General features: G+C 35.0%; 3 protein-coding genes and 1 non-coding gene across 11 annotated transcripts in view; 3 read left to right on the forward strand and 1 right to left on the reverse strand.

Moving 5' to 3' along the window:
• On the reverse strand, positions 1 to 27,637 carry alpha-Catr (alpha-catenin related). 8 transcript variants are annotated; one of them, XM_066399500.1, is made up of 14 exons: positions 27,338 to 27,422; positions 18,862 to 19,044; positions 13,963 to 14,143; positions 9,699 to 9,859; positions 9,151 to 9,360; positions 8,867 to 9,098; positions 7,738 to 7,907; positions 7,403 to 7,657; positions 7,066 to 7,344; positions 6,590 to 6,745; positions 6,361 to 6,537; positions 6,098 to 6,304; positions 2,867 to 2,917; positions 1 to 1,992 (listed from the first exon to the last, which is right to left on the reverse strand). In XM_066399500.1, exons 3-14 carry the CDS (start codon positions 13,994 to 13,996, stop codon positions 1,858 to 1,860), a joined length of 2,067 nt encoding a protein of 688 aa, XP_066255597.1. In that variant the 5' UTR covers positions 13,997 to 14,143; positions 18,862 to 19,044; positions 27,338 to 27,422; the 3' UTR covers positions 1 to 1,857. The 8 variants fall into 8 exon arrangements, with proteins under 8 accessions (XP_066255597.1, XP_066255591.1, XP_066255589.1 ...); XM_066399494.1 differs by lacking the exons at positions 18,862 to 19,044; positions 27,338 to 27,422 and adding exons at positions 22,167 to 22,333; positions 22,397 to 22,638; XM_066399492.1 differs by lacking the exon at positions 18,862 to 19,044 and having other exon boundaries at positions 27,338 to 27,637.
• The window catches only part of Miox (Myo-inositol oxygenase), an 80,271-nt gene that overhangs the window by 19,089 nt on the left and 33,297 nt on the right, over positions 1 to 27,885 (forward strand). The gene's annotated exons all lie outside the window — the stretch shown is intronic.
• LOC136415046 (serine/threonine-protein kinase Nek2-like) overlaps positions 1 to 27,885 on the forward strand; it is a 48,081-nt gene that overhangs the window by 16,735 nt on the left and 3,461 nt on the right. The gene's annotated exons all lie outside the window — the stretch shown is intronic.
• On the forward strand, positions 26,132 to 26,204 carry TRNAK-UUU (transfer RNA lysine (anticodon UUU)). Its single transcript has one exon. It is a non-coding gene; the product is annotated as a tRNA-Lys (tRNA).

Genomic DNA, 27,885 nt, shown 5'->3' on the forward strand with positions numbered 1-27,885 from the left:
TTTATTATTAAACATATATTATTTATATTAAAAGTTATTAATATCTCCCAACAAGTCACGTCCATAACATCAACGAAACGTGTTAAAAGATCGCCCATACCAGTTAAACACATCGCCCTATTTTTATGTATAATATTCTCACTTTTATTAATATTTTAATAATACGTTAGTAACACACAATACGTAAGACCATAACTAGCTCTATAATCATTAGGTAAGTACGATTTAAGGTACAAAAACTACATGCTACGCTTCTGGTCATGAAAATATTTCTTTGGTATCACTATCGTAACGTACTAAGCTCCTTTTTGGTGTTTACGAAACAGATTTTTATATAAAACTCTCGAGAGAATTTTTTATCGAAAGTTTTGATTTTTGGGAAATCACATTTTTCTGAAACCTATTGCTGGCTTTGACGTGGGAATGTTAATAGTAAAGGCGATATCCAAGAACCAAATCCAAAAATGTTTCTTTTAAATTTTGATTTCATGAAACAAACATTAAAAAATTAAATAATAATTATTATCATAAAAAATTCAAACGAGATTTTTTTATGTAAACGCACAAAAACTAATGGTTTTTAATACAAACTAACAGGGTATAATAATAATTTTTTAATTAAAAATAATTATCTAAAACATTAATTTGTCTACGAGTATCACTGTAAGTATGATGTTTACAGGCACGACATGTATTATAATATTAAGTAATACGTAATACGAAACTGTTCCTAGACTTAGAAGAAGTGTCAAAAGGGAGAAGTGTAAAGAAGATGGATTTTTTTCTTTTAAAAAAACTTAAAAAAATTAAACATAAAATAGATGTAGGTAAATTCTTCTCTAAATTTAACATTTGGAAAAAGGGAGTAGGTAAAGGCATCAGTAACTGGTATTTAAGGCGTTTTGTTCTTGTTCTTCTCTATTTGTTACTAATGTTCTTTTTCTTTACTGTACTCTAGTAGACTAAATTGTTTCTCACAAACATTTCTGAAAGAATAATTAGTGAAAAGGTCAATCTATGTTTTTTGTAGTTAGTTAATAGTGTTGTGCCAAAAAACGACACAATAGCATAACCACTTCGTGAGTCCTTCTTGTCAAAGATGTATTCAAAAATCGCCTATAAATATTGTCAATTACTGGCCTCAACCCTAAGAATAGATTACCTGTAACTAAACTAACTCATTTGAGGAACAAACACCTATACAGACACAAAAATAGATTATTTAAATTATAATTATACGTTTATATACCTTCTGGCAAGTTTTAACTTTCAATATATAATCTAGAAAAGCTTAACCTTGTCTTAACAATTAATATATTATATCGTTACTTTATCGGGCTAAATGCTAAATATCGAGGTGATTGGTGTAAGTTATTCTTTATGCAGTCATTTTGAATGATTGTTTTTCATTTTTTTATACTTACTTTAAATCACTACTTTAGTTGCTAATGGTACATACTTATAAACACATCCTTGCCTCACTTGAGTGCTGTTACTCACAAAAAATGGAAGATCATTTTTATTGTTTTAGTACGATTTTGTAATTTGCTTTGTTGTGATCAAGGCAGGCAAGAATTAGTTGGTTTCTGGTTTATGAACTGAGTATCCAAATTATTTATCTAATTTGGAAATTGAGTCAAAGACCATTACGGAAAGAAATTGCCTGAAAATTTGGCACGATTTGGGAAATTTTTCCCATCTATAACAACCAAAAAAAGCAAATTTGATTCCGCGATAGGCCGATATAAGAAATTGAGAAAAAGTAAAAATGCAAAAAAGGGAGATGTCCTAGAACAACAAAAAGGAGACCCGAGTGCGTCTCGAGTCCCCCTTGTTGCGCCGGGACATCCCCAACTGTCATAAGCTTTGGTCTGAGCCTGTTGCCGTGCCGCCCTTGGAGTCGCCACTTGCACCACCTCCACTGGACGGGCCGCCCTCACCCCCCATACCTCGTCCAGTCCCGCTGCCGCTGCCTCGAAATTCCAGTTTGTACTAGAAATTTCAAAAGGAAAAGATTTCTATTAGTGTCTTCTAAATGCCAATAAACAGCCTAGCAAATGTTAGGTAATACAGGCCTAGATTTGAGTTAACTTCCTAGACTTCCCTTTTTTTTCCAGGCAACTGAAAAATTGGTTTGTCATTTTAATAGGCTTGTATTAGTAGGATTTTGAATACCTATTTGTACTGAAACATTCATAGAATCTTCTAAAAAAATCTTTATAAATAATATAATTCAGCAGTATCAAACCGAACAATAAACCGAGCAGATAAACCAATTACTTCTCTTGCTCAAGTTCTCGCTTTAAGATCTGATGAGAGATTTTGAAGAAAATCTATTTTTCTGTAAAAATGCAACAAGCTCTATGCTGCATTCGCTGCCGTTTATAGCACTGCCTAATGAAGCAAAATTTTACTTCATCCTTATACTTCATTCCTGAAACCGACGCCCTCTTAAACTTCTAAAAATCAATATTGAAATTTAATCGTACTAAGAACTGTGAAGATTTCAGTACAACTGCAGTATTACCTTTAAACATTTAATCAAAGCAATCACTTGTTTATATACACTTTCTTATGGTGACCAATTAAACATACTATACGTAAATAAATAATTACGGAGTCCATTAGCCTTATGGTAATGTCAACAGGCGATTTGTTACGGCCGTTAACTGTGACTATAGCATCTATGAACCATACACTTCTATGTATATTCAACTTCTAATAAATAACATCTAGTTCTTACAAATGGCACACACAATTGTATACAGTTCGGTAGCGTGCTCGAAAACAAAATGGTCGAAATCAAATTGAAATAACAGGTTCTAACACGAACACAAGTACGGGCAAGCACCATCAAATGATTAACCTGGTAATCGTCATGGTTGTTGAGGAAAGCCGGGTTGTCGGGCAAATTTAGCTGATATAAACAAGAACAAAGTTAATAGCTATTTTTTTTTGTTGTTTCAAGCAATAGTAAAATGCTATTGAAGTTTTTTTTCAAAAGTTTATAAATAACGTTTTGCTATTGCAAGATGAAACCAATAAACTCTATGTTGTGTTAGCTGTAGTTTTCGCATGTTAGTCGTTTAATGGCTACAAAAAAAAATAAGAATTTTTCCTAAATCCTTGTTTTATTGCGAATTTGCTAATCAATTACAAAAATCAGCATCCTAATTTATACAGTCATAAGCTTTTTTCGAATGATATAAAAAATGTCATTTCCTTGTTAATTCTAGTCTAAAAGGTCATATTATGACCTTCGACGTCTACCCAAAAAAAGTTATAGGTTGATAAGGTTGGTAAGGTTGATAGGTTGATCCCTGCAACGTGACTTAAAAAAAGGTCTGCAAAATTTTATCCGATATGCTAGAACTTTTTTTTACTCGAGATAAAATCGATTTTGTGTTAACAGGCAACATCAACAAAGTTTTAGTTTAATACAAAAATAAAGAACTAAAACGATGCCATGACTTTTCAGGAAAAAGAGGAATTTTATATTTTTTTACAAGTTTTTGCGTCACTTTTCGGGGAATATTTGATAAATAATAATACTTTTTATGGTTTCTGTCGAAGACCACCTTTCAGATTACAAAAGATATAGATATAACATCTTTAAAAAAAAGTTTTTAACTATTTAAAATCGGATGCTACATAGTAGATATACGATACTATGGGGCTTTTGGCTTAATAGTGTTGCTGTTATCGTGGCTTACTCGTTGCGCGTGGCTATTTTAAGTAAACATTCAAGGTCGTTTTAGATTAATTTCGCGCGCATGCTTGTGAACATTATCAATAAGATCCATAGTGTCCAAAGGCAATTTGTATAGTGCAATTTGCTGTTCAGTATGGAAGACGGTGTGAATATCTTGAGATTGATTTGGGGGTGTGTAACTAGGGGTTTTTGGGGTGAGATACGGGGAATGTGACTAGGGTTTATTGGATGAAATATGAGATGTAACTAGGAATTGTTAGGCAAGATGTTAAAAAAAATGTTTATTTCATGAATATATCATCTTAGCCAACCACCCCTAATTACATCCCTCCATATCTCACTCAACAACCCCTAGTCACATACCCCCTACACGCGCAAGATTCGTCCAAAACGACCTTGAAGGCCTACTAATAATAGCAACGCATAACAACCGAGTCACGCTAAGGCTAACGCCATTGAGCTAGAAGGCCTATAATATATTTACTAATGCTGATTTTCAATATCCTTAACTTTTTTCCTTGTGTGTATTATTTATTTTTAATTTAATCAATCAATATAAAGTTACCAAGATGAAGTGAAATCAATGCATATAAGCAAGACTGGTTTAAAGAATTGTTACCAAAATCAGTCGTTTTTATTTTTGAATTGCTATCTATTCAACTTCACTTTACCTTAATTTTGAATAAAATGTGCTGCTGATGATTTACTTTTAATTTTTACAAGTGCGAGAGCAAATTAAGCATAACTAATTAAGCACGAATAAACGAAATAAAAATGCCTAAAAAAATAGGTAATTTTGTGAGTTGTATATACAATAAAATTCCAATTAAAAGAAACGCACGCTTAGAAAAAAGGAAATATGTAAGTTTTTGGAACAATTTTTCAAAATTTTCGAGTTTACTTATGGAAAGGATCAATCGAAGCTACGTTTAAAAGGGTTGATGTATTAATGAAGGAATTTACTTTAATGCGTTTAAAGAATATTCTGTATAAAAAGCTGGACCATTTATAACTAAATACAGGGTATCCTATAATCAATGATAATCGACAGATTGATTATAATAATGAGTATATACAATGTAGGACCAAAAATTATGAGCTTTTAAAACTAAAAAGTCCTGCCGACACCGTTCTGTTTAACCTAAATAATAAAAGCGCTTTCTCAGAAACATTTTTATGCGACAATTTTGGTTAAAGTTATGTTGATGTTCGGAAAATCGATTTTTCTTAAAAGGTCAATAAATGATACAACCTCCTAAATATTTGGAACTCTTGAAAAATTATTTTTCTTGCAAAAAAATTGATGGATGCTACAATTATTTCAAATTGGATTACTGCTTTCTCAAGGTCCAATACTATCTCCAATGCCCTGAAAACTTGTGCCAACAAAATCAATAGCGCCCTTCGATTAAACTCAATTTTTGGCGAAATCCCAACGTTAATATTGGTAAAATAATAAATTTCAATGGCTGACCCAAATACTACAATGTGAATGGTTATTGAATATAGCACTAAAATCATCCGTTTTCGAATCAATAAATATCTGAAAATCTGAAGATCTACCTAGTCTATGTAGCGTAAAGAGAAATTATTTCTAAATTAGCTGGCTACATTAACCATGCCTTTAAAAGTTCCAAATCGTCCACGTTAGAAATATAAAACTAGAGAGAAGTTTCAACAATCAGAAGGTTTAAAATAGAAAAATCAGCATTATACAGAGTCGAGGACCCTATAGGTCTTAGCAATTTATGTCAGATTTCATCTGCAAAAATATAAACTATAGGTCCCTCCCTGTACAAACCAAATGAAAAAAGAAGGCACTAAAAACAAGAAAACTAAGCTTTCAAATATATTTTTTAAAGACAGTCAGCCATGCAATAACAAACTGTCATAACGCAAGTTTAGTTCAACAAAACCACAAATGTTAAATCATAAAAGTTTTGAAACATTAATCACACGACATGAAGGTTAGATCATAATGATTTTTCGTGAGGGTACGTACTTATCGAGGCAAAGTGGCAGCGCCTCTCAAAAATCTCTGTTCGTTTAGTAATCTGTGCAGAGCCTGAGGACTCAACTGCCCAGGTAAAAGAAACCCGTTCAGTTCATCACACGGTATAGTGACTCTTTGTGGTAATGTGATATTAAACTAAATAAAAAAGAATAACAAAAGAACAGTGAAATAAAAGGAAACAACTATCGTAAAACAAGAAACACAGACAGCATAGAAAAGAACATTGAGAAAAAATAATAGAAAGAGGAAGTGAAGAAGAAGTGTTGAATATGAAAGTATTTTAACATCAATACTTTTAGAAAGAAGAGTAGTGTAGATAGGGTATCATAGTGTGACACAAAGTGGCGAGTTTTAAGAATAGTAACACTTACCTTGGTAGCGCACTCAAAACAAACTGTAACGACTTTAGAAATAACGTTCATAAGATTTTTGGTTTCCTGTATAACATTATCCACTTTGGTGAAAGTGGCCGCCTTTCCCACCGTGTGATCCTTCACCGTGAACTGCAGCCTTTGAACAAAAGTTGGGACCTTATCAAGGTTCTCAAGTAGTTCTTTCTTTTGGGCACCACCAGGCACCTGTTATAGACAACCTTCTCTAACAAAAGTTTTGTAACGGTTAGCTTTTTGGGTACCTGGTAACTGAATTGCCGGATAACCTTGTACAACCTGTTTGCCTCCTCTGCAAAATACTCGGCTTGAGTGAACAGATCTTGAGTAGTTTTAAGGGGGCCTTCGCCTTTCGTAAACTGGTACATGGAAAAGGCCATGGAAGACATGTTTTTTGCTCTTTTGACTATATCATTGTTTTCCTGGAATATGCAAACTTGGAGAAGAAGGAGGTTGGTAAAACTATGCACTTACATCCATTTGGGTACTGTTATTCTCCTGCCATTTTTCGGTTTCGGCCTCCATTTCACTGGTTGCAAGTTTCATTTCTAACCCAGACTTGGCGATCTTTTCCTGCTCTTCGGTGTCCAGTCTCACAGCCTTAAGGGGTTTCGACGTGGTTCCATGTTTCTGAAAATGAGTTAAATATATAAATAAATCTTTGAAAATTTGAGAGCTTTTATAATACATCTTCAATAATTCAAAATATACTATTATATAAATTATTTTGAAACGAATTGTATGAATTTTGAAAGCCATTTACTCAACTGAGATTTTTTGGGTCGATTCAGAAATCAAATGATTCATTTGACTCTGACGTAAAATAACACTTCTGATTTTTTTAAACACACCCTTTTAATAGCTTCAGCTTTATTACGCCTAACGGGTCATAAGTAGGTTACATTAAGTCAATCCTTAAAGAGTCTTCAGAGCAATATAAGCATACTTACCCCAGGCCTGGGCAACGACATATAAACTTGCTTCTCCGGCTTGGCCTGGCTAGCTTCCAGTACGTCTTTCACAATAGTAGTAACATCAGACACCAACCATTGATACATTTCAGCAAACACTTCTAGATTCTCCTGAGAAATTTTACTGCCAGGGTGCAAAGACACCGTCTTAGCTGCGGTTACCACCTGGGGTCCGTACACCCGAAGATTGATCTCGGTAAATCTCGCTGAAACCTGAAGAGTTTCTGATACTGCTACGTGTCGCAAAAGTTTACAAACCTAAAAAAATCAACATGTAACAAAAAGTTTCATATGACTCAAAAAAAAAACAACTGACTTCTAAAATGTGGTCAATGGAATCTAGGAAGTGGTCAGACGTTTGATGTAGCCTATCAATATCCCCTGATAGCGCTTGTTCACGAATAGCTATGACCATTTCCAGCCCTTGCTTAGTAGCTGTGTTCAAATCCTGGGCTTGGCTGATGGCAGCGTTGGCTAAATGCCTGGATAAGTCTCGGGCTGTGTTAATGCACACCTGTACTGATTCTTCTACCTCAGGTGAATTCACTATACCCTCAAAACCAATTTGTATCTAAAATTTGGTTATTTAAACGTAGAGAAATCATGATACACACAAGAGAACAGCAATTTATGAATTAATCACTCACTTACCACATTAGCATATAAACCTAAAAGATGGTCTAGTTCAGCCTTAAGTCTTTCGCTTGCTTCTAAGATTGCTTCCCTGTGTTCGTGGCTAGTATAGGCACTGTCAGTGAAGTCCTGAGTTCTTTCTAGTACCGCTTCCAGTGCTGCGGGCAATGTATCTTGGCAGGAGGCGTCTAGAGTTATAAAATTTTCATTAAGTTTTTTCCATATTGTTGAAATTGGAACGGTCAAATAAATCAATAAAAAAATACTTTTCTCTCTTTCTAATGTTTTTCGTAGCAATTTTTTAATATAAGCACACTCAAAACCTAATGGGAGGACTTAGATACTAATGATATTAGTGAGAATCTCATGATCATTAATAAATATCCTTAATAACCTCGGTCTAAGATAGTAACGTTCTTCTAGCATATGCTAAATTTAATATAACTCATCATCTAACGACTTGTCATTGACGGGAAATTAGCTCAGATGACCGTGTAGTCAGTGTGTAGACCGTGTGTCCTGCGGTCCTGGTACGGATTTATTGAAAACCTTCTTTCCACACTCAAGGCATCTAGTAAAATTCTATATAAACGCAATGAATAAACAGCTTATCTCCATTTCCAGCCGTTTATTGTACGATAAATCTACCCCTATGTTTACCTACCGTATATGTAACGCCACCCTTTAGATGCCCCACAAAGATAAATAAAAATCTCTTTCGCTTCTGAATATCGTTGCTCCATGGAGCGTTACAAAAGGACATTTTTGTTTCTGAAGCGTGATTATTACCTAAATCCCTTTCATGCTCAAACGTCAGGAATTTGAAATAAAATCAGATGTTTGGCTAAAAACCGTTTGAAATTCACATTGCATGCAAACACTCGCCACGGAAATTCTTCGGACGTAACAATGGCTTTCTGCATAGCTTCTGTAGTTTCTCGCCCATTAAAGTTTTCGCTATGAACTCGCATGTCTTTATTTTGCCACATAAATCCCATTCGAGACTTGTTAATTACATAAAACACACTTCGTGGCTGACTTTTAGATCGAGTTCAAACATGCCCGATTACAGAACGTACACGAACAGAGCTTGTAACTTCACGACATTTAGACGGGCAATTTCAGTAAATCTGAAATTAATACTGACCCATCGTAACTTTACAATGTTCCAGCAACTTTTGCAGATGTCTCATACAAGCATATGCTGTCCCCCTATCATTTTCCATTTCTTCTCTTTGGGAATGTACACTCGTTTCGCTGCCATTCAAGACACCATCTTTGACCACATAATGGATAAAGTCCATAGCTCTTCGCATCTGGCAGAAGACGGTATCTCGATTTTCTCTCGCTGAAGTACTATCTGGATGTCTTAAGCTGGTCTATATGGGGAATATGTAAGTGTAGTATATGAATAGAGAAATAAAAATGTACCTTGCTAGAGGTTAATAACATCATTGTAGACCTCTCTAAAACCTGCCTAGCAGCGGACATTTGAGCTCTCCTTCTCTCGTCCTTAAGATCGTTCTGTCTATCTCCAGTGAGATGGGCAAGCTCGACCATTTCAGCCCCAAACTGACTAAAAGCCTTGACGAACTCGGTGAAATTGCCCACAGATTCTAAGCGATCTAAACTGTGTGAAACCTGAAAGGCAACAAAAATTTAGCTGTTATATTGGCATTTCATGATATCCCCTTCAAATTTCACAAGAACCTGCAAATTATTGTCCTCTCAAGAAAATTCTTTTTTCCGAATGGCATAAACATTTTAAGATCTTAACGGTTCTTGATAGGGCAGTAATAGAAATTAAGGCCTATAGAGGGGGATTGTAATTATTCAGGTTCCTGGAATTTACTGTCGTCGAAATTAACGTGCCATAAGAAAGTTAGAACTGATGGGGTCGTATAATAAATTGGGGACAATTTTCTGCATTGCGACAGCAGTTTAACTTGACGTCTGTAGAATTTTATAGAGAATCATACCTTATCCTTGGCTAGAAGGAGTTGCTTGACGACTACAATATCGGCCAAAAGTAACACTCTGGTAATGGAAGCTAAAAGGCATTTGGCAGCTCGTACTAAAAGAGTTCGGTCTAGAGATACTTCTTCGTTGGTCTCTTCGCATATCTGCTCTATGGCACTGCCTGAAAACCAACATGTAAACCTATTGAAAACAATCGCAACTTAAAGATGAAAAGACCAAGGTTTTAATACTCCTGCGAAGAGCAGTCGAAAAGAGAACGAAAAGTGCAACTCTGCATTCATAGAAGCTTAAAATTTCAGACTGATTTATGAGAGACAACAGGCCGTTAAGAGACTAGCATTTTCTTCAAAGTGAGAAGGTTTTTGTTGTTTCAGCCTCAAATCCGCAAAAGCATTTAATATACAGGCAAACTTTCCTTAACTGCAATGAATACAAAAATCGCGTTTTCAACTTATGTAACTTCTGGCTGAATATAAATGTAAAAAGTTTGCTAATACCTGAGCGACCCAAAAAGCCTTATCACAAAGATTGAGAAATTCAATTCGTATTCAGAAATTTTTACTACACACACAAAGTTTCTTTGGGAACTGGAAAAATCCCTGAGAGTTTTAGCTGGAAACCTCTCCAAATCCCTGCATCATTAGCCCTTTTTCATGTAAAAAGCAGCAGGTGGAAAGGTTCAAATAGGCAACGATAGTATATTCCTGTCTTATTTTATGAGATTTATTATTGACACTGCTTATTTGCTATAAATATGTAAATTAAGCGATTCTACCAAAAATAAGGAAGTTACTACGGTTTTCTTTGACCTTGAAACACCTAAAAAGGCTCATTGCAACCCAATTTTCAATTCTTATCTCGCCTTACAATAAAGTTCCTGTTGAAATTGTATGCATTTACCTAAAGCTTTCTAGTTATTCGGATCCCAGTGCCCGACCTTCCAACGAGAACATTTTAAAGCTTCAGCAACTTTAAACGAAAAGCATTTATTCTAATTCGATTTTGGCTCGTCTCCATGACAAAGCTCATACTCGGTTCCAATAATCCTGGTCTGTTCATTCGATTTTCCTTCGAAAACTTTCGAGTTCTCCGAGCAAAAGTTCCAGACAACCGACCAAATTATGTGTTTGTCTATCGAAGGTTCGTAATTTTCCCTTACCTAAATATTTGGACTGTGTTGCTCAACTCTTATTTTTAGCAATTTCTTTCGGTCGTTTATAAATAATAATAGTTCGAAAGCTCACCCAATTTAATGAAAAATATTTTAAACGGGACATGAGGAAAAGCACATTGGAATTTGTGTCTAAATAAAAAACAAATGGATGTTTATACATAGAATTTAATTGACCGGTAATTTCAAGTCCTTAAAAGGTCAACTGAAGAGAAAGCTTGACAAGACAATTAATATCTACCCAATTAGCTTTTATAAATATTCAGATAAATGAGAACTAAACGGGGTTCATATTTAGTATAGATTGATGAGGGACGTGAGCTTTCGAACAAAGCTTCATTGCCATAGGAGTGAAAGGATGAGATTACTAAGCAAAAATCAGTAACAGAAAAATTTTTTTGTAATCTCTCAACTTAATTACAAGAAGATTAAGCCAGTTAAACTCACTCAATTAAGGCTTCACCGCCAAACCAAGCCTTGAAAAAATCTCATTAGAAGTCTTTTTCGATATATCTTGTTTTGTTTGCGGGTGTGATTCGTGCCTCGAGATTTACCACAAACCGCTAAATTTATTAGGCCATTACCACATAAACAAAGAAGCTTTGCATTTAAATTCAATGGAGCTCTCCTGCGGATTTATTTTCCTTTTAGAAGGACCCTAATCTGACAGAGCAAAATGAAGGGGGATTTATTTTTATCTTTTAGCTCTGGATAATTGTTCCGGATCGGGTTTGTTGAGTTAACGAGTATCGCTTTCACAACGGGAAACTTAATTTCCTAACCATACTTAAAACATGATTTGAAGTATTTTGTAAATAAATTTAAGTTAGTACGTTCATAATCATAATGAGAGCCTATCGGTTTCCTTAGAGATATCAGATATTCATATATTCCTGAAAACAAAAATGGTCGCATTTAAGTTCAATAATGAAAACCACCTGTTTGGCATGCACAAGATGTTCCAGGTTACACTTGAAGGAACGTGAGTCTGAAAGGGAATTTTAAGTGCTTGGCTACGTTTATGAATGTTATTGATAAAAGACTTCCCCATTTAAAATTAAAACTGCTATTATAAAGCACATTAGGATGTTTATGACAAATTTCGCCAAAAATTGTTGAGTTTTTTTGAAAAAATTATTCAAATAGCCCTCTTCCCTAGCAACCCCTACTTGTGCATGAGGCCTCGTTCCCAAATAGAATGAGAGAAAAAAAGAGAACAATTTAAAGGTTCAAATTCCACTAAGTTCCAATAAGCCCAGTTAAAATTAGTTCTGAAAACTTTCCTTCTCCTCACAGACGTGGAAAAAGATTTTGAATCCGGTAAAAAAATTTCTTGTACAAGTTAGAAAATAATAATATCTTAAAATAGGCAAAATCATGTAAAGGGTGATGGTTAAAAAAACTCAAGTAACCGTTGAACGTTGAAGCGAATATCAGCAGTATGGAATCAACTGAGGTGTTAGTTAGATCTTTGATCGTAAATAATAAATTGCTTAATCAACGCCCTGTGATTACGGTTCACCGCCCATTGCGAGGTTTTTTTTAATGGTCACCCATTATTATCCTACTAAACAGGAACGGAGTAATAATAACGTTAATTAAACTTTATGTAAATATAAAGGAAAATTACCCTAGCGCATTATTTGCATGTAGACATATCACAATGTGCCGGGTCTTGAGAATAAGTGGATAGCTCTTAAAATTTGCATAAACTTTACATAAGAGTTAAAATTATCTTGAAAATATGTGCTAAAAAAGGATTTTAGATTACTGCGACGATACACGTTTTGAATATACCAGACTCAGGTCATCACTCCTCCTTTCCAGGCCATTTCTAGCCCCCTTAATGTGTGCCCATTTTGTATGAAACTTCATATCTCGAGAGCAAACTCCCAAACCTTTTGGGCGCATCGAACTTTCGTGTTTGAAACTAAACACAACTAAACTTTTAGCCACAACAAGTGGCAACTGTGCAGTTGTGAAAACGGGTCATCAGTGACAAAAGTTTCTTCTCGTTACCTCTATTCTTGAAACGTAAGTGCTCCGTTTAAAATTTTAATCTAAAACCATTCTTTCCAGAGCGTAACCTTGTCACGCTCCTTAAAAGGTATTCTTCGTGCAAAGGGTCTGAAATATTATCTAATTCTATGGAGTCATTTTCAAAAGGTATGATGAAATTGACATTTGACAAGATGGGAAGAAATGCGACATCCACTCTATAAATTTCGCCCTATTCTTTCCAATTTCATAGATATGCCAGGAAAAAACGAATATTGTGGGATACGATCTTCCCTTTGAAAAAAAGCCTTTTTGTGGAAGCATGTGAAAAGAAAAAATCTATGTGAAGTAAAGAGCAAGATATTTTAAGGAAACATTACTGTATACAAAAATGTCTCGAGGGTTTAAATCAAAAAAAGCTTTTTGCCTCCGAGAAGTTGAATAATACTCCTTGGAAGTCAGAATGAGCTATCAATAAACATGCATAGTTCACGAAGTGAACGTCGAAACGAGTTTCCGCATAAATGATTCCACAAATTGAATCGGGCGCATATCTAGATAGTAAGCGCGAATTCGTGGAAATAAAACGAGCATTCCCTCGCTTTAAACGTGTTCCAAGGGTTAGATATTGAGCAAAAGTTACGGGCACAAGGGTTTATGAATACTTAAACGTAAACGATAAATGCTCCCACTTACGGATACAGCAAAAAGAAAACCGAAAATATATATTTTTTATTTGAGCTTGAAGTTTTAGGGTTCAACTTCTTATCCAGTTTACAGAGAATTTGCTGAAAATTTATGATTTTCTTGAATAAAAAAATAACTAAGCCCGCGAAGGCAAAGCAGCGTTGGAATCCGTCAATGAATGGAATTACGCGAATACGACTTCCATTACGTTTAATCACCTGAATTTCTTTGCTGCTGGTCAAAACTGAAATAAAAACTGGGGATTGTAAATATATTGCAACCAATAATTTTAACTCCATTTTCCTAAATTTTCTCTGCACGCTATCTAGAAACCGCTCTTACAGAACTGGAGAGGGTCGTTAATTAGGGAAAAGAAAAAGATAATTTTATATCTATAACAAACTTACCAGCTTGTCTCGCTTCTTTGCAAGCTTCGTACATGCCCTGTCGTATTTCCTGATAATCGTCCGCAATAGTTTCACCAACAGTAACGAACCTCTCGATGGCCAAGTTGACTCCTTGACCAACGCGCGCCACTGCCGTCGACCGAAACGAACCGACACTGCCATGTTCTATCAGCGAAGAAATCTGAAAACGTAAACGGGAAAAATCAGGGCGACGGATTTGAAATTTATCCAGCGAGGTAAAAAAAAATGTGGGTCTCTTACACGAGGCGAGTCCTAAAATGCGGAAAATGGAGATTAAGAGCCGCTAGAAGTAAATAATAAATTGTCGAGGGCGAGCTACAATACAAATGATGGCAAAAAAATTAATGGGGTGGCAGAAATTGTGAAGATTTAGACCACTTTTTAATTGCAACTGGAAAAATAATACATGATATCCTAGAAGAAATTTGTTTTATGTTGCAACTAGTGGTTTTTGCTAATGTTTGTGCCCTCTCCTGCAGCCATTACCGCTGAAGAATGCCATTTATTATTTAAATATGCAGTGGACTTGCACACACTCCAGTCACTTTAAAACCGACCTATCTTTAAAGGTAAGTGGCACACTGACTGACATTAACTCGCACATAAACCCAACCTATCTGGGTTAAACCCGTTGCCCTAACTCCCCTGCTGATTCGTTGAATAAAGTCCTGTCAAAACGTCAACGCATTTAATGGCATCCTGATTGATGAGCATCATCACCGCTTTGCATACGCAACACATCCATCTAGGACTTCCTGGTTTATCGATTTTTTTAAATTAAGTTATCACTAAGTCTAAGGACGATGTATGACACGCTTTGAAGGTTATAAAACTTAAAATCAGTTTTCCTAGGTTGCAATTGCCAGTTGACTAGAAGCGGTTGTTTTCCATTTAAGTTGAGGCATCAATCTGCATTTGAAGCAGCTGGAAGTTGGCCCTTTTGTTCATTTATCACCGGCAGTTTGCATACTCGGCCTGAAAGCCTCTTCAGAACGAGCGCTCCAAACTTTTGCGGCGATTTTCTCCAAACGCGATTCCTCTTGCTTGGATAGAAGTTGAAGAGTTTTATTAAAATGTCGAAAACACTAAGGAAGTACAACATGTTTATTCAGCTTGTATCAGAGAAGTTCCATAGATAAACGTTGGTGACTCCCGAAAAGTTAGAAGAGCACGAGGGTTAAACGGTATTCAAATTTAACATCGAACAATAACTAAATGTAATAGTAGACAATCTAGAACTGCTCTGTAGGAACAGTTGATACAGTTGAAACGCGCAGTTTATGATTAAAGCAACATAGGTGTTAACTTATTGCCGTGGGAATACGACTCCTCAAAAACAGACTATCCAGACTGTTGGACTGATTGATGTATGCATACGTACACGAATCGCTAGGTCCATCAGCAAGTGTTTATTGATATTAAATTTCTGTCAGCATGCAGGACGCAAAAAAAAGAAATACAGAAATATTTCCAATTATGTACATTATGAATTTATGTAACCCATGTCCAAACACTACTCATAAAGGAAGGAAATCCTCCGACTATACATATTGTAATAAATGCATGTAGATTGAGTAATAAATTCCGAAAACACTTTCCCCGGGACGTTCTCAGAGGAATGGATGACAATATCCAGACGCCTGTCGAAGATTTATGAGGTCATCGATTTTATTTTTTATCTGAATATGGACGTGCGAATTACAATAAAAACGTCTAAAATTGAATTAAAATGTACCATAAATCCATGCTTTACGTATAATAAAAAGTTACTGAAGAAGAGATCATTTTTGTTCCAAAAGGCCTAACTTAATGTTGAGACGACAATATGTTTTAGTTTTCTACGTCACAAAAGTTTTTGGCCTTTTAATTAATTAGTAAGCCATTTCGCTGATGTTGAAAAAAATTATTAAATTTGCAAAGAAAAAAAAATCACTTAAGCAACAATAATTAATCAATTTTTTTTCTGAAAAGTTCTCTATACAAATTTTAATTTTAGACGAGAACTAGAGCTGGGTTGGGGACATGGTCATTAATTTAATCAATTTTCCCCTACTGGCAAAAAGGAAAATGCCATTTAACTTGAATGACACAATTGATGGATTTTTTTTATTGTTTAGGGTCTATGCGCATATAAACATGTAAGCCAATGTGATGGGACAATGTAAGGCTGTTTCTTGGCTCGGATACACTCTATTAAAGTGATAAATGATTCCCTTAAGGACACGTCTTGGGACATTTAGGGATAATTCTTTATGTAGCAGAATATATGATTCCTGGCTTCCTAGTTTGAATAGAATAGTTTCATAAAATTGTCATTAGTTTTATGTAATGACAATAACTTGAAATTTTCGGCAAAAAATTGAAATCTGAATAAGGATAAAGTGTCAAATAGAAGAGATGTAAAAATGGATTGAAATGATAGTCGAAATAGAGTACAAGAAATGAAATAGGGTTATATCTTTACATTAAATTGCTTCTTTCAAATAAAATTTCTAGTTGCAACCTATGCGGAATATTGGATACTAATAATAAATTGACGAAGCTGCAGAATGTTTCCATGTAACCCATTGCATAAACGAATGGCGAGTTCCTATAAATAGCAATTATCAGCACACCCTCATAAACCCTTGTCACTTCACGTCCTCCCAATAAACCCTGGGGTTGGGCAAGGAGTGTCATTCGATCAATTAGTTAATAACTATGGTGGTTCGATTACATTCGCAGGGTGTGTGGCTCTTAAGTTCCCTTTCCATTTACATTCAGACAGTTTCACCATTAAAAAAAGCCCCAAAACTCACTCGAAACTACCTGGAGATTTTTCCAAGCTCCCACTGATCCAATATTTACGGTCAGACCCCGCTAATGTTTTACCTTAACAAAACTGCGGCGCAACTTCACCCACGGGACTTTTAGATAGCAGATAGGGACCCAGCACTGACGGGATTAACGAGAATCTTTTAAATTCGGGTCCATTTTCGAATCAATGGTCTATACAGAAAATGGACGTCGAAGAGGAAAATTAACGAAGTGGAGGAGGACAAATAAATTCGAATGTTTCTGGAAAGTTCAGGGCTATGAATCTGTCATTGCCTGGCTTAGATTTCAGAGTCTGTTGCGGTTTATAACCAAGTAGGAATAAAAAAAAGAATGAAGATCCTTCGAGAACTTGGGGAATTTTTGTGTACGCACTTATTTGGTAATTTAGTCGAAATTGACTTGTAAAGGCTTCTTTCTTATGTAATGCTTGGATCTCTAACGCATTATTACTCAATTAATAATAATTTGTAACAATCGCTTAAAATAAATGCTTTAAGTGAAGTTATCGCACCTAAAAACTTCCTTAGGAATTTGCAAAATAAAAAAAATTACTTTGACACCCTGTAAAATGAGAACAAGCCACTTTTGTGTAAAGGAAAACTTAGCCGAACCGCTCTATTTTTTTAACCTTTAGTGTCCAATACTGTATAACTGTATAGATTCTATATAAGATTTCGAAGAGAAGGTGCAAGAATATGACTATTTCTTTACAAATTATGAATTAGCCGAGCTATACTCCACAATGTCTGGAATGAAACAATGCAGTTTGGGCCACATGGAATATGCGGTTAAGCTGGGAGATTAGCTCGGTTTGCTACACTAATTGACTGCACAGTCAATTAGGGATGAGATTCCCTCTTTATCGACGCCCTGGCTCGTTTAATCCCGTAAAACTGCAGTGGAGTGCCTGAATTTTCAAACAGAAATTTGCATATCATTTGCCCAGGAGCTATGTCCCTGTTTATAGCCTAAAGAGCATAAAGGATATTAGGAATTTTGCTTACGAAGTGGCTGCAGGTTAATAAATTCAAGAGCAAAGTTTCAGTTTTGAAGATGGTGGGGCGTAATGGATTTAACTTTCACCACAGACAGCCATAAAATTGGTAATTTTTCCTTGTCTAGTATGTCGACCTAAATAAATAAATTTTAGGGTAGCAATGTTAATGCCCATTTTTCAAGAGCATGTTACGTGTCTGATCTGATGTTTAGTCCTTACAAGGGGAGAACAAAAAATTGGCATGGATTAAATAGGAACTGCTGGCAATTTTTCAAGACCAGATCATTTATCACTTTACGAGGGTTAAATTGATTTTATTGCGCCTGTTATATTGGCCTGAAATTCGGTGGGCAAAACTCGGTTTTACAAATTAGAGCACTTCCAAATTCCAGTTGCAAAACGCTGAAAAACGTTAGCCTTTCGAAGCACGTTTTATCACTTAAAATCGTATAATTGGAACAATGGCTGTTCCTAGTAAACCTTGAGAAATGGAAGCATCGAATAGTCTTGTTGACTTGATCTTTGTACTCGAATAGACCTGCCTAATGTCAGCAAGATATCAAAGGTAAGGTTTCACTAATCCAATAATAAACGTCCTTTACAAAACGCAAATGTCCCACGTTTTAAATATAAACTCGGCTAAAAGGATTACGAAATAAGCGACCTCTGCACAAACTGGGGGTGTATTAGCTAAAGGAACGCCTTGGGCCCTGCCGTACCTGGATCCATAAAGGACCACGTTCATTCACTCATTTCACCCCCAAATGAATCTAACACAGTTGTCATTGTATCGCCTTCATTCAGAAACAAAAAAATATATTTTTACAGGAATCCAGAATTAGTTCGAGCACTCTAGTTTGCATGATTTCATTAAGCTTTCAGCTTTAATGTGCAATTTTAGAACAACTATGTTTCCAGAGGTTGTGATTAATGGCCGTTGTCAGGAAACGTTGAACGATAATAAAAAACTCAAGGCTGTTTTAAATCTCTTTGGTAAACGAAAAAAATCATTGTCTCTACGGTATTACGACCGAAGAGAAGTTGAAACAAAATTATCAACATACCCGAACCGTTTCCAACCTTGCCAGTTCGGAAACTCTCTCTAACAGCTCTCAAAAGTTGTAAGTGATGGATGATCTGCCAAGTACACCTTATTTGTATTAAATTGTCCAAGATTAATTTAGGCAAGGCCTTAGAAGTAGAGAAAGAGGCGGGCGGGTAGAAGAACCATTAAAATCTGAAACTAACTGTAAATGGCACAATTAAGTCGGGCTTTAAATGGGGGAAGGCTATTTAATTTAAACCACGCAACAACGACATTGGCATGTTGTAAACCAAAAAGTTATGTAAAAGACAGCTACATGAAGATTTGCTTTATCTGCAGATGAATCAATAATCGAGCAAGAGAGGGCTAAATAAAAAAACCTGCAGTAAAACATAAATTTGCAGGGAAAGTCGTTAGCCTATTTAGGTTTCATGTTTATGGAAACCAGGGAGAAATACCGGACTCGAATGGCAATAATTGTTGTATAAGTTACCTTATTCAAATTAATGAATCTTAAACATATACTGCTTAAATCCAAGAAAAATACAAACTTCCCATTTGTCCACCTCTAAAGGCCCGTAGATCATAATCCTGGTAACTTTACCACGAGAAGAATATCAACAGAAATAATGAAATCAGAGCTAAGCCTGGGCCAATTTGTCCATTTCCATAAAAGTTGTCTTCTTTGGTAAAGTTGGACATTGATATATCGCCTTTAATGCATTTACTATGTGGACAGAATCTACTCAAATTCTATTATTCTTGTATCGACACAGTTACTTTGCGACGATAATCTGACTTCAGATACCTTATAATATCGTTGACTGGTTTGGAATAATCTAAAATATCAAAAATATATTAACTTTATTTCACAATTAGATATCTTCAGGACTGCAAAACGTTTTGAGGTTTATTACCGATGTTCGATCATAAATTTGCTCTAAATGTAGGAAATGGAATTTTTTTTGCTTTAAAAGAATTGGGCCCAAGAAGTGTTTCAGGAAAGAGGCCTGCAAAAATATTTCAAGCCTAAATTCAAGACCTGGAGATTGACATTTTCTGAAATGGACAATAAACCAATTTCGTTATTTCGAAATTGGATTCTCTTGAACATTCAACAATGTTTGAGTGAAAAGTTAACGATTGGCAGGCATATGCTGAAATGAGTAAATTTATCGATATTCGGCCATAAATTCGCCCAAACATACCAATTTCATTGAGTGGCAGCCAGATTTTCTTAAGCCTACAATAATATTTTCAGACTGCAAGAATATATGAATTTCATTGTCCCGGAAAGAGGTTTTGTTAAATTTATCGATATTTAATAATAAATTTGGTCTAAATATTTCATAGGACTTCATTGTCTTGAAATGGGCGTTTCTTGGGCCTACAAGAACATTTTGATAAAGAGTTAATGGTTCATATATTATTTGATTAGGAATGAGCAAGTTTATCGATATTTGGTGTGTAATTTTGTTTTAATTATATGAATCTGATTGTTTGTTTAGATGTGATTTCTTAGGAACTAAAAATATGATTATATTCGAATTTTAGGTTTTCAATTAAAGACGTAAACTATATAAATAATGATGTGCCCCTATAGAAAATCCTGTATTTTCGATGTTAAATTTGATGTAATTGTCACAGTTTCCTTTATTCGAAATGGAATGACAACAATGCCTCAAGTACGTGGAGGAATTATCGATTAAAATAATCTGGAAGACAACCTTAAACTTACAAAAGGAGGAGGAATTTTTCCCCTAGAAATAGAGCATATATTTGTGGAGTGAGTTACCGGTTCACGTAGTTTGAAATATACGTATATCAAATAACAACATGTCGACATATCGAGACATATTTGGTATCGAAACAACAAAACAAAACTATTGCTGCGGAACAGATATTAAATTAAATCGAAATTTGACTTTTAAAAGTTTAACTTTTACTGGGTATCACAAAGGGTTTATCACGATCAATAAAAATGTATAAACCTACCTAGATTCACGAATAGACAAAAATTGGATAGCACACCGTAAATTTCTTTTATAGAATCTGATTTTGATCTCTTTAAATTGATTTTCGAGGCTTCGCAGCAAGTTAAGACAACTGTTTCATTACTTGTCGAGATAAGTCCAAAAACTAAACAATTTGATAAACCTGACCCAAAAAAATGATATAATTCTTACTAATTAGCCGATTTAATTGATTTTGACTACCTAGAAAGTAGAACTAAGTAATCCTTTTGATACTACACGAACATTGGCAGAGAAAATTGAACCGTACTCCTGGATAATCCCATTTTTCATTCACCAAATTTGCCCTGATTAATTCGTTATATTCCATGTTTCCCGGGCTCAACGTTCGCTTTTCACAAAAGGAAACATCGCTTTTCACAAAGGTAGGGAAACGCCAGAACTATAAAATTATAATCTCATTTGATTTTGTCAGGAACATGCGTAATTTTCTTCTATAGCTAGGAATTGTTTAAAAAACTGTGCCTTTGTGGGCCCTAAAAAATAAATATACAATGTATAAAATTTCAGGCAGTGCTTCGGTTAGTTTCTAATAAGCCTAAAGATTCTGAAAAGATTTCGTGCTTACATGCTTTTTCACAATTGATCTTTTAACTCACTTTTAATATACCAATTCTCACAGGTCTTGTTAGTTGATAGTTAGAAATTGGCTTCAACGAATTGATGTTATAATTCCCATATATATATATATATATATATATATATATGGAATGAGTGGATTCGCGAATAGTACAGGGTTGCTAAAATTTTAATGGTTAATCGATTTTGAATAAATCGCTCGACTGATTCATTTCTAGTAGTTACCAATCTTTAGATATATTTTAAGAAACTAGAATTTCTGCAATACCAAACTCCTCGCTATATCAATTATCTATAATAAACTATTATTTAATTTTGGGTTAAATATAGAGTGTAGTGTATTTTAGTACTACTAAATTCCTTAATAATATCTTTTTCCCAATTTCCACAAGTAAAGTGACATTTTATAATCCAAACAAATGGCTAATCAATAGAGTGTCATTTCGCAACTAGTTACATATTGAACGCAGGTACCTTCGTTTCATTACTCATTCAACAAATGAGACAATGCTGTAGCTCTCCACATATAGTGTACACTACAAGAATCATGTATGAAAATAAGGAAATATCATTTTGTGTAACTCGGATCATATTGCAATACCTTGCTTCGCTCGTCCCGCAAAATCCCACTTGTTACAAAAAATGATCCATTTCCTAACTGGTTACATAAATAGCTGCGACGGTGAGACTGAAATAATTAAAAAATTCATACCTTTCCATTCATAGCTCGACTTGACAAGCACGATCTAGGCAAGCTCATCTTCTCAGTGCTTCACTCACTACAATCAGAATGTACCTTTTGCAACCGCACATCTGAAGATAAGTTTCAATAGGAAACACATTTTTTGTGAAAATCTTTTACATAACGACAATCAACTTCTGAAAAGGTTTTTTTAAGCAAGCAAAATTCCCAAATGGAATACTTTAAGAAAATTATTGTACAGCGTTATTGTTGATTGGTAGAGGAGGTCTAACAGGTGCCTCCAGACCTCGGAAAACAAGGTTATGCCAGTAGTTTCAGAGATGATGAGCAACACAGTTTGAGAGAGAGTCCTATTTCAGGCCGAGTTTCTTTGGTCAAATCCGTTAAAGACTGTTATAAAGCAGTATTTATATTAGAGAAATGTGGAAGAACGAACGAGATAACCCGCCAGACAGCGCGGATCCGGGAAGACTATATCTGTGCTGCAGTGCTCTCGAGTCCGGGACTCCGGAGGCCTATCGATCACCTGGATTTCGCGCCAAGAAATGAAGCATGCGCTGCAACATCCCTCTTTATCTCTCACAGACGCGCTAACCTACACTCATTTCCTTCTGTTAGAAGCTAGAAAGCCAATAACGTATGTCTCAAGCCGACAACGTCATGATGTGGACCATTCTATTCAGATGCTGATACATTAGAACATCAGAAATGTGTCACACACTGAAAGATTAGCATTCTTGTCTGGGACTTTAGATGAGCGATTACCTCGGAAAAATAGAACTTTAAGGGCCCCATTACGTGGCCGGAATTCATCGTTTTACCAATTCATCCATTTTTCCCATCTTGATGCCTTCCATCAAGGCCGAGGCATTATAAACAGTCCCGTCATAAATCAGCTTTCGGCTCGAAGGTGGAAAATCCTGAATAAAGGGAAAAAGTCAATTCGCAGCGAGTCGGAATTCCGGCAGAGCGACAGCGAAGGAAACGATCCTGCTGCTGGTGGTGGTGGATCCTGCGGCTGCCGCAAAAAGCGGAACTGCTTAAGGGACGTTCTTTCGTTATTAGTGTCGAGATTTAGTTTTTGCAGAAGATTTAGAGGGTGTGGGTTTAAAACTGCAATTGGATATCATGGACATAAATAGGAAGTAAAGAGAAATACCTGTGGATTCCAGACGTCCAAGCAGAAATACAAATTCACAATAGAAAAAACCCAATAGTCTGCCACGCCCATCAGCTAGCCTTGATGGTCACAATGACCCACTTAGAGCAAAGTGTTACTTAAAATAGGTGAAAAATTCTGTTAAATCACATATAGCATATAACACCACACATTTTTTTTATAAGAAAATAATAAGAATACCTACATTTAGACGGCCAAAAAATAGCGTATACAATTCAAAAAAATTTAAAAATAGACTTAATCTATAAAAATGGTTTAAAATGACTACCACCAGCTATGACACATGAATGCAATCTACTTCTAAGTAACTGACATGATTCTTGGAAAAAACTGCATGATGATTTTTTAACGCCCTGTATTTCAAAAGAGAAGCCATTTCCGGGCATTATAGGAACTTCTTTTATCAGAAGATTATCCTCTTAAAACAGCGCCGTGTGTTTAGGATTGGCAATTTTAATATGAAAATACTTCAAAAATTTCAAATAATGTTAAAATTGTTGGTTCTTAAACAAAGGAACACGGGAACCTGAGGTAATGCCAAACGGACAAAATTTGTATATTTGATTTCCTGATTCCATGGCGTGTCTAACGAAATATTTCCAACGCATTACGAAGAATTAGACATATTTGGTCCCATTGATCGATTAAGTCCGCAGTGTGGTGCTAAATACTTTCATAAATGGCAAAATTCGAAATTTGAACCATAACTAATGATCGACGAGGAAACATTAGCCAGTTTTGTAATTTGAAACTCAGCCAAAGTTCCTTCGTTATTACCTCAACTCCATCTCGTAACAACCTCCGCCAAATATAGCGTAATATAAAACCAGCCGATTTTGGCACTTTGCACCATGCTCCATGCTCCAGATACAGATACAAGCTTTAAATTCGTATACCTACATCAGACATTATGTTTAATAAAAATTCTACGCGAGCAAATTGGAAATCGGTTTTTAGCTGAAAACGAATTTCCTCTGGATAAACTTTTACACCCCACATGGGTCGTAAATTGCCAGATTTATTTGGCGGTATATCAAAACTTTATGTCACTCGTAAATAGAGATGGTGAGCTCCGATATTAACCTGATGGAAACAAAATTTAAAAATTAATCTTTGTGGTACAACCCATGAAATTCGATTTGTCAACAGGTGCGATTGGCCAGAAGAGAAAAAACCAAAACTGCCTATATAAAAATGATGGAAGCAAATATTCTACCTGATAAAATAAATGAAATACGAGCATATTTACATTATGAATGGGTTCATAAATTGAAAATTGATAGAAATGTAAATTCAGCCTCAGGAAATGGTGATGTAGTGCTTTCTGTAAACTCGAATGCAATTTTAGATATGCTCTGCTGCATATTAGCTACTATATTCCCATCATTTAGCATATTGATGGATCTCGAGCATTGAGGTAGACATCAAAATGAGAAAAGAACTTAATTGAGTCGTATTCGATTTATGTTTACTGGCTACTTCCGCCAAATTTGTATTAGTATTAGTAGATTTCTAATAAGTAATTATTCATCCCACATCATTCCTTATTGATAATTATTTAACCGATAAATAAATGAAGGCAATTAATAATCGAAACAGTTTAACGTATGTGTAAAGCGAGCGCGCTGATAGACTTAAGGTCATTAATCACTCATTAATACACGAGTTACCTGCAATGTATTTTTCACATATGCATATTGCAAAGATACATATTTTTACAAATTGGCAAAAAGTCTTATGTTACGTTACAAAATATGAAATATAAAACTGCATAGATGCTTGTTAAAATTCCAAAATAGGAAAAAGGCATTTTCTACTCATTTGCAATGTTTAATATTCATGAAACGTTATAATTAAATTTGGCCAAGCTCGTCATTTCTGACTGCAAACAGCTTGGATAATTAATGAAACTTATTAACGTGAAAATGTCTGGTTTTGACTTTTGGATGATGGCTAAAACTCGTTTAAAACAAAATCACTTACCATAATCACTCAACTGAATGGGTCGTTTGAATTAATCACTGAGGTGGTAAAATCGAGTAGAGTCTCAGAGATATAATGTACCCTATTGTATATAAGGAAGACATTGACTTACCTGTAATGGAAAGAAAATAGTATGAGTAATACTTGGGTATTATCATTTTAACTACTTGGGCAATTTGGTTTTTTACCTTAAGATAATCAGATATCTAAATAAGTTCAGAGAGACGTGTTTTCGCCAAGTATCTCACTTATTATTAATGATTTTTATTTATATTTATTTATATTTTATTATATTTTTATATTATTAATGTTTTTTTCAAGAACTGGGAAATACTCCCCCGAAGATTTTGAGGTATAAAATTCAGTGAATCCACTATTTTTCCTTCATATCATATAATGTAGTTACAATCAATACAATATATTACACAGAAAATAAAAATAATTTAAATATTTTTTCGTAAAAATGTTCTATAGTTAACACCAAACAACTAAAGAAATTTAAATAGCAAAAATAGTTATAGCAAGTTTGTCTTATTCTAGTATGAATTTTCATGAAAATAAGTTGTCTTAACAATAAATATTATCTGGGACCATTAGAGGGTTAGAACTAACCAAACCGGCCCCTTGATTATATTTATGCATATTTATGTGCCGTTCCCTGCCAAGTCTTTTTAAGTAAACATCGAAAACCTATTGAAATGGTTTATGCCCTTGGACTATTCTATCTAAGAATGTAGCAGTTAAGGTTTTACGCTCAGTCTACACGCACTCTAGTAGGAAATGAACGACAAGCACTAAATTCTCGATATGTGCCCGGGTAGCTCAGTCGGTAGAGCATTGGACTTTTAATCCAAGGGTCCAGGGTTCAAGTCCCTGCTCGGGCGGATACCTTTTTTTTTATTTTAATTAAAACAAAATAAACCACATGAATTGAGTAAGGTAAGTAATATATTTTTTTACATTTATTTTATATGTTTATCATTTTATATGTTTTTTAACGTATAATTTTTAATTATCGCTCTGATGAACTAAAAAATCAAATTGATTAATATACATTCGTAATCATTAATAATGAAACCTAACAAACATGTATAGCAATTATTGCTGTCATGAATGCTTGCAGAATCCCTTTCTCTTTCGATAATTACGAAGTTCTTAGCACTTCCCCAAGGAACCAACCCCATCCCTTAGGTTCGTAATTGAAATGTTTTTGCACCTTCGATTTAACCGGGAAAGTCCATAAATTTCGGAATACTGCAAACTACATAGTTCAACCAGCAAAGTTTATGCACAATGTAAGTTTGATAAACGCTTAGTAAGATAATTAATTTTGGTTGGCTGATATAACCTTATTATGACCCGCTGCAGGTTAATAGTTTTAATCATATTAATCTTAGGAATAATACAAGAAATATGGTAGAAGATTATTACTAGCATTTTCTATGAGCAGTGTAAGTGGTAAGTGCCTAATTTGAAGGATTAGGCAATTAGTGATGTATTTAGTTTTTATATTATTTTTATTTTAGCCATGAGGAAATCTGCTAAACAATATATTTTTTCAAAAAAGTACGCTGTGGTATGGAGTTGTAGAGTAATATATTCAATTAATTCAATTTAATATTTATAATTAAATTTTAATTTTTACATGTTTCTGGAATTATTCTACTATATGAAACAAGCTACTTTTAGGGCATGCTCTTGCACCTCTGATCTCTGACCGACTTGAAATCCGTATGCATACTTAGTACCTAATTATATATTGCAATCCTTAATACCTACTAGTGCTCTAACAAATAAGTCCTAACATCTAACCTACTCTACGCAATAACATATTTCAAAACCACCCTCATCAACGTGGCCTAACCCTAACCCCCCCAAACAAAACACAGTCCTAACCGCAAACATTACATCTCCTACACAACTGAGAGCACACCCAAATTTCTCCCCTATCCCTCAAGTGAGCACCCTCAAACATCAACCACCTCAAGCAAACAAAGCAGCTAAACTACTCTATTACCTGTTTAACAAGGGGAAGCAAAGTTTGTTCTATACTACGTGTTTTAATGTCTAAACAATCAAAATTTGTTGTACCTACAGCTGCCATTTTCTACACTACTATCCTCCTTGTCCCTCACATATCATATCCACATAAATCTATCTCACTTGAAGGACCAAAGCTCCTTATTCATTCACGATCTGCCAAGAAATCAGATGGCTAATCAGCTGATTATTTGGAACAGGGGAGCTTTAGTCTGGAGCTATACGTATCCAGAACCGACAAGGATTGTACATCTATGTCTCTATCCGGACCGCGTTGCTAGTTGGGACAATGTGGAAACGGAGGTCTGATCCAAGCGGACTATTTTTATACCGTTGGGAGTCGGTCTGGAACGACGCGATCCAGAGTTTCAGTTCGAGTGCCATCTTTGATATTCGAGGGGAGAGTGGATGTCATATTTCCAGGAAACGGGAATTTTTCTCGGGGCTATATGGATCGATACCCTGCAATACCAGCAGGAGTGGATACTACTAGGAACGAATGCCTATAAGAGTCTAGAAAATTAT

Source organism: Euwallacea similis, chromosome 19 (genome assembly GCF_039881205.1).
Source record: "Euwallacea similis isolate ESF13 chromosome 19, ESF131.1, whole genome shotgun sequence".
Taxonomy (NCBI): Eukaryota; Metazoa; Arthropoda; class Insecta; order Coleoptera; family Curculionidae; genus Euwallacea; species Euwallacea similis.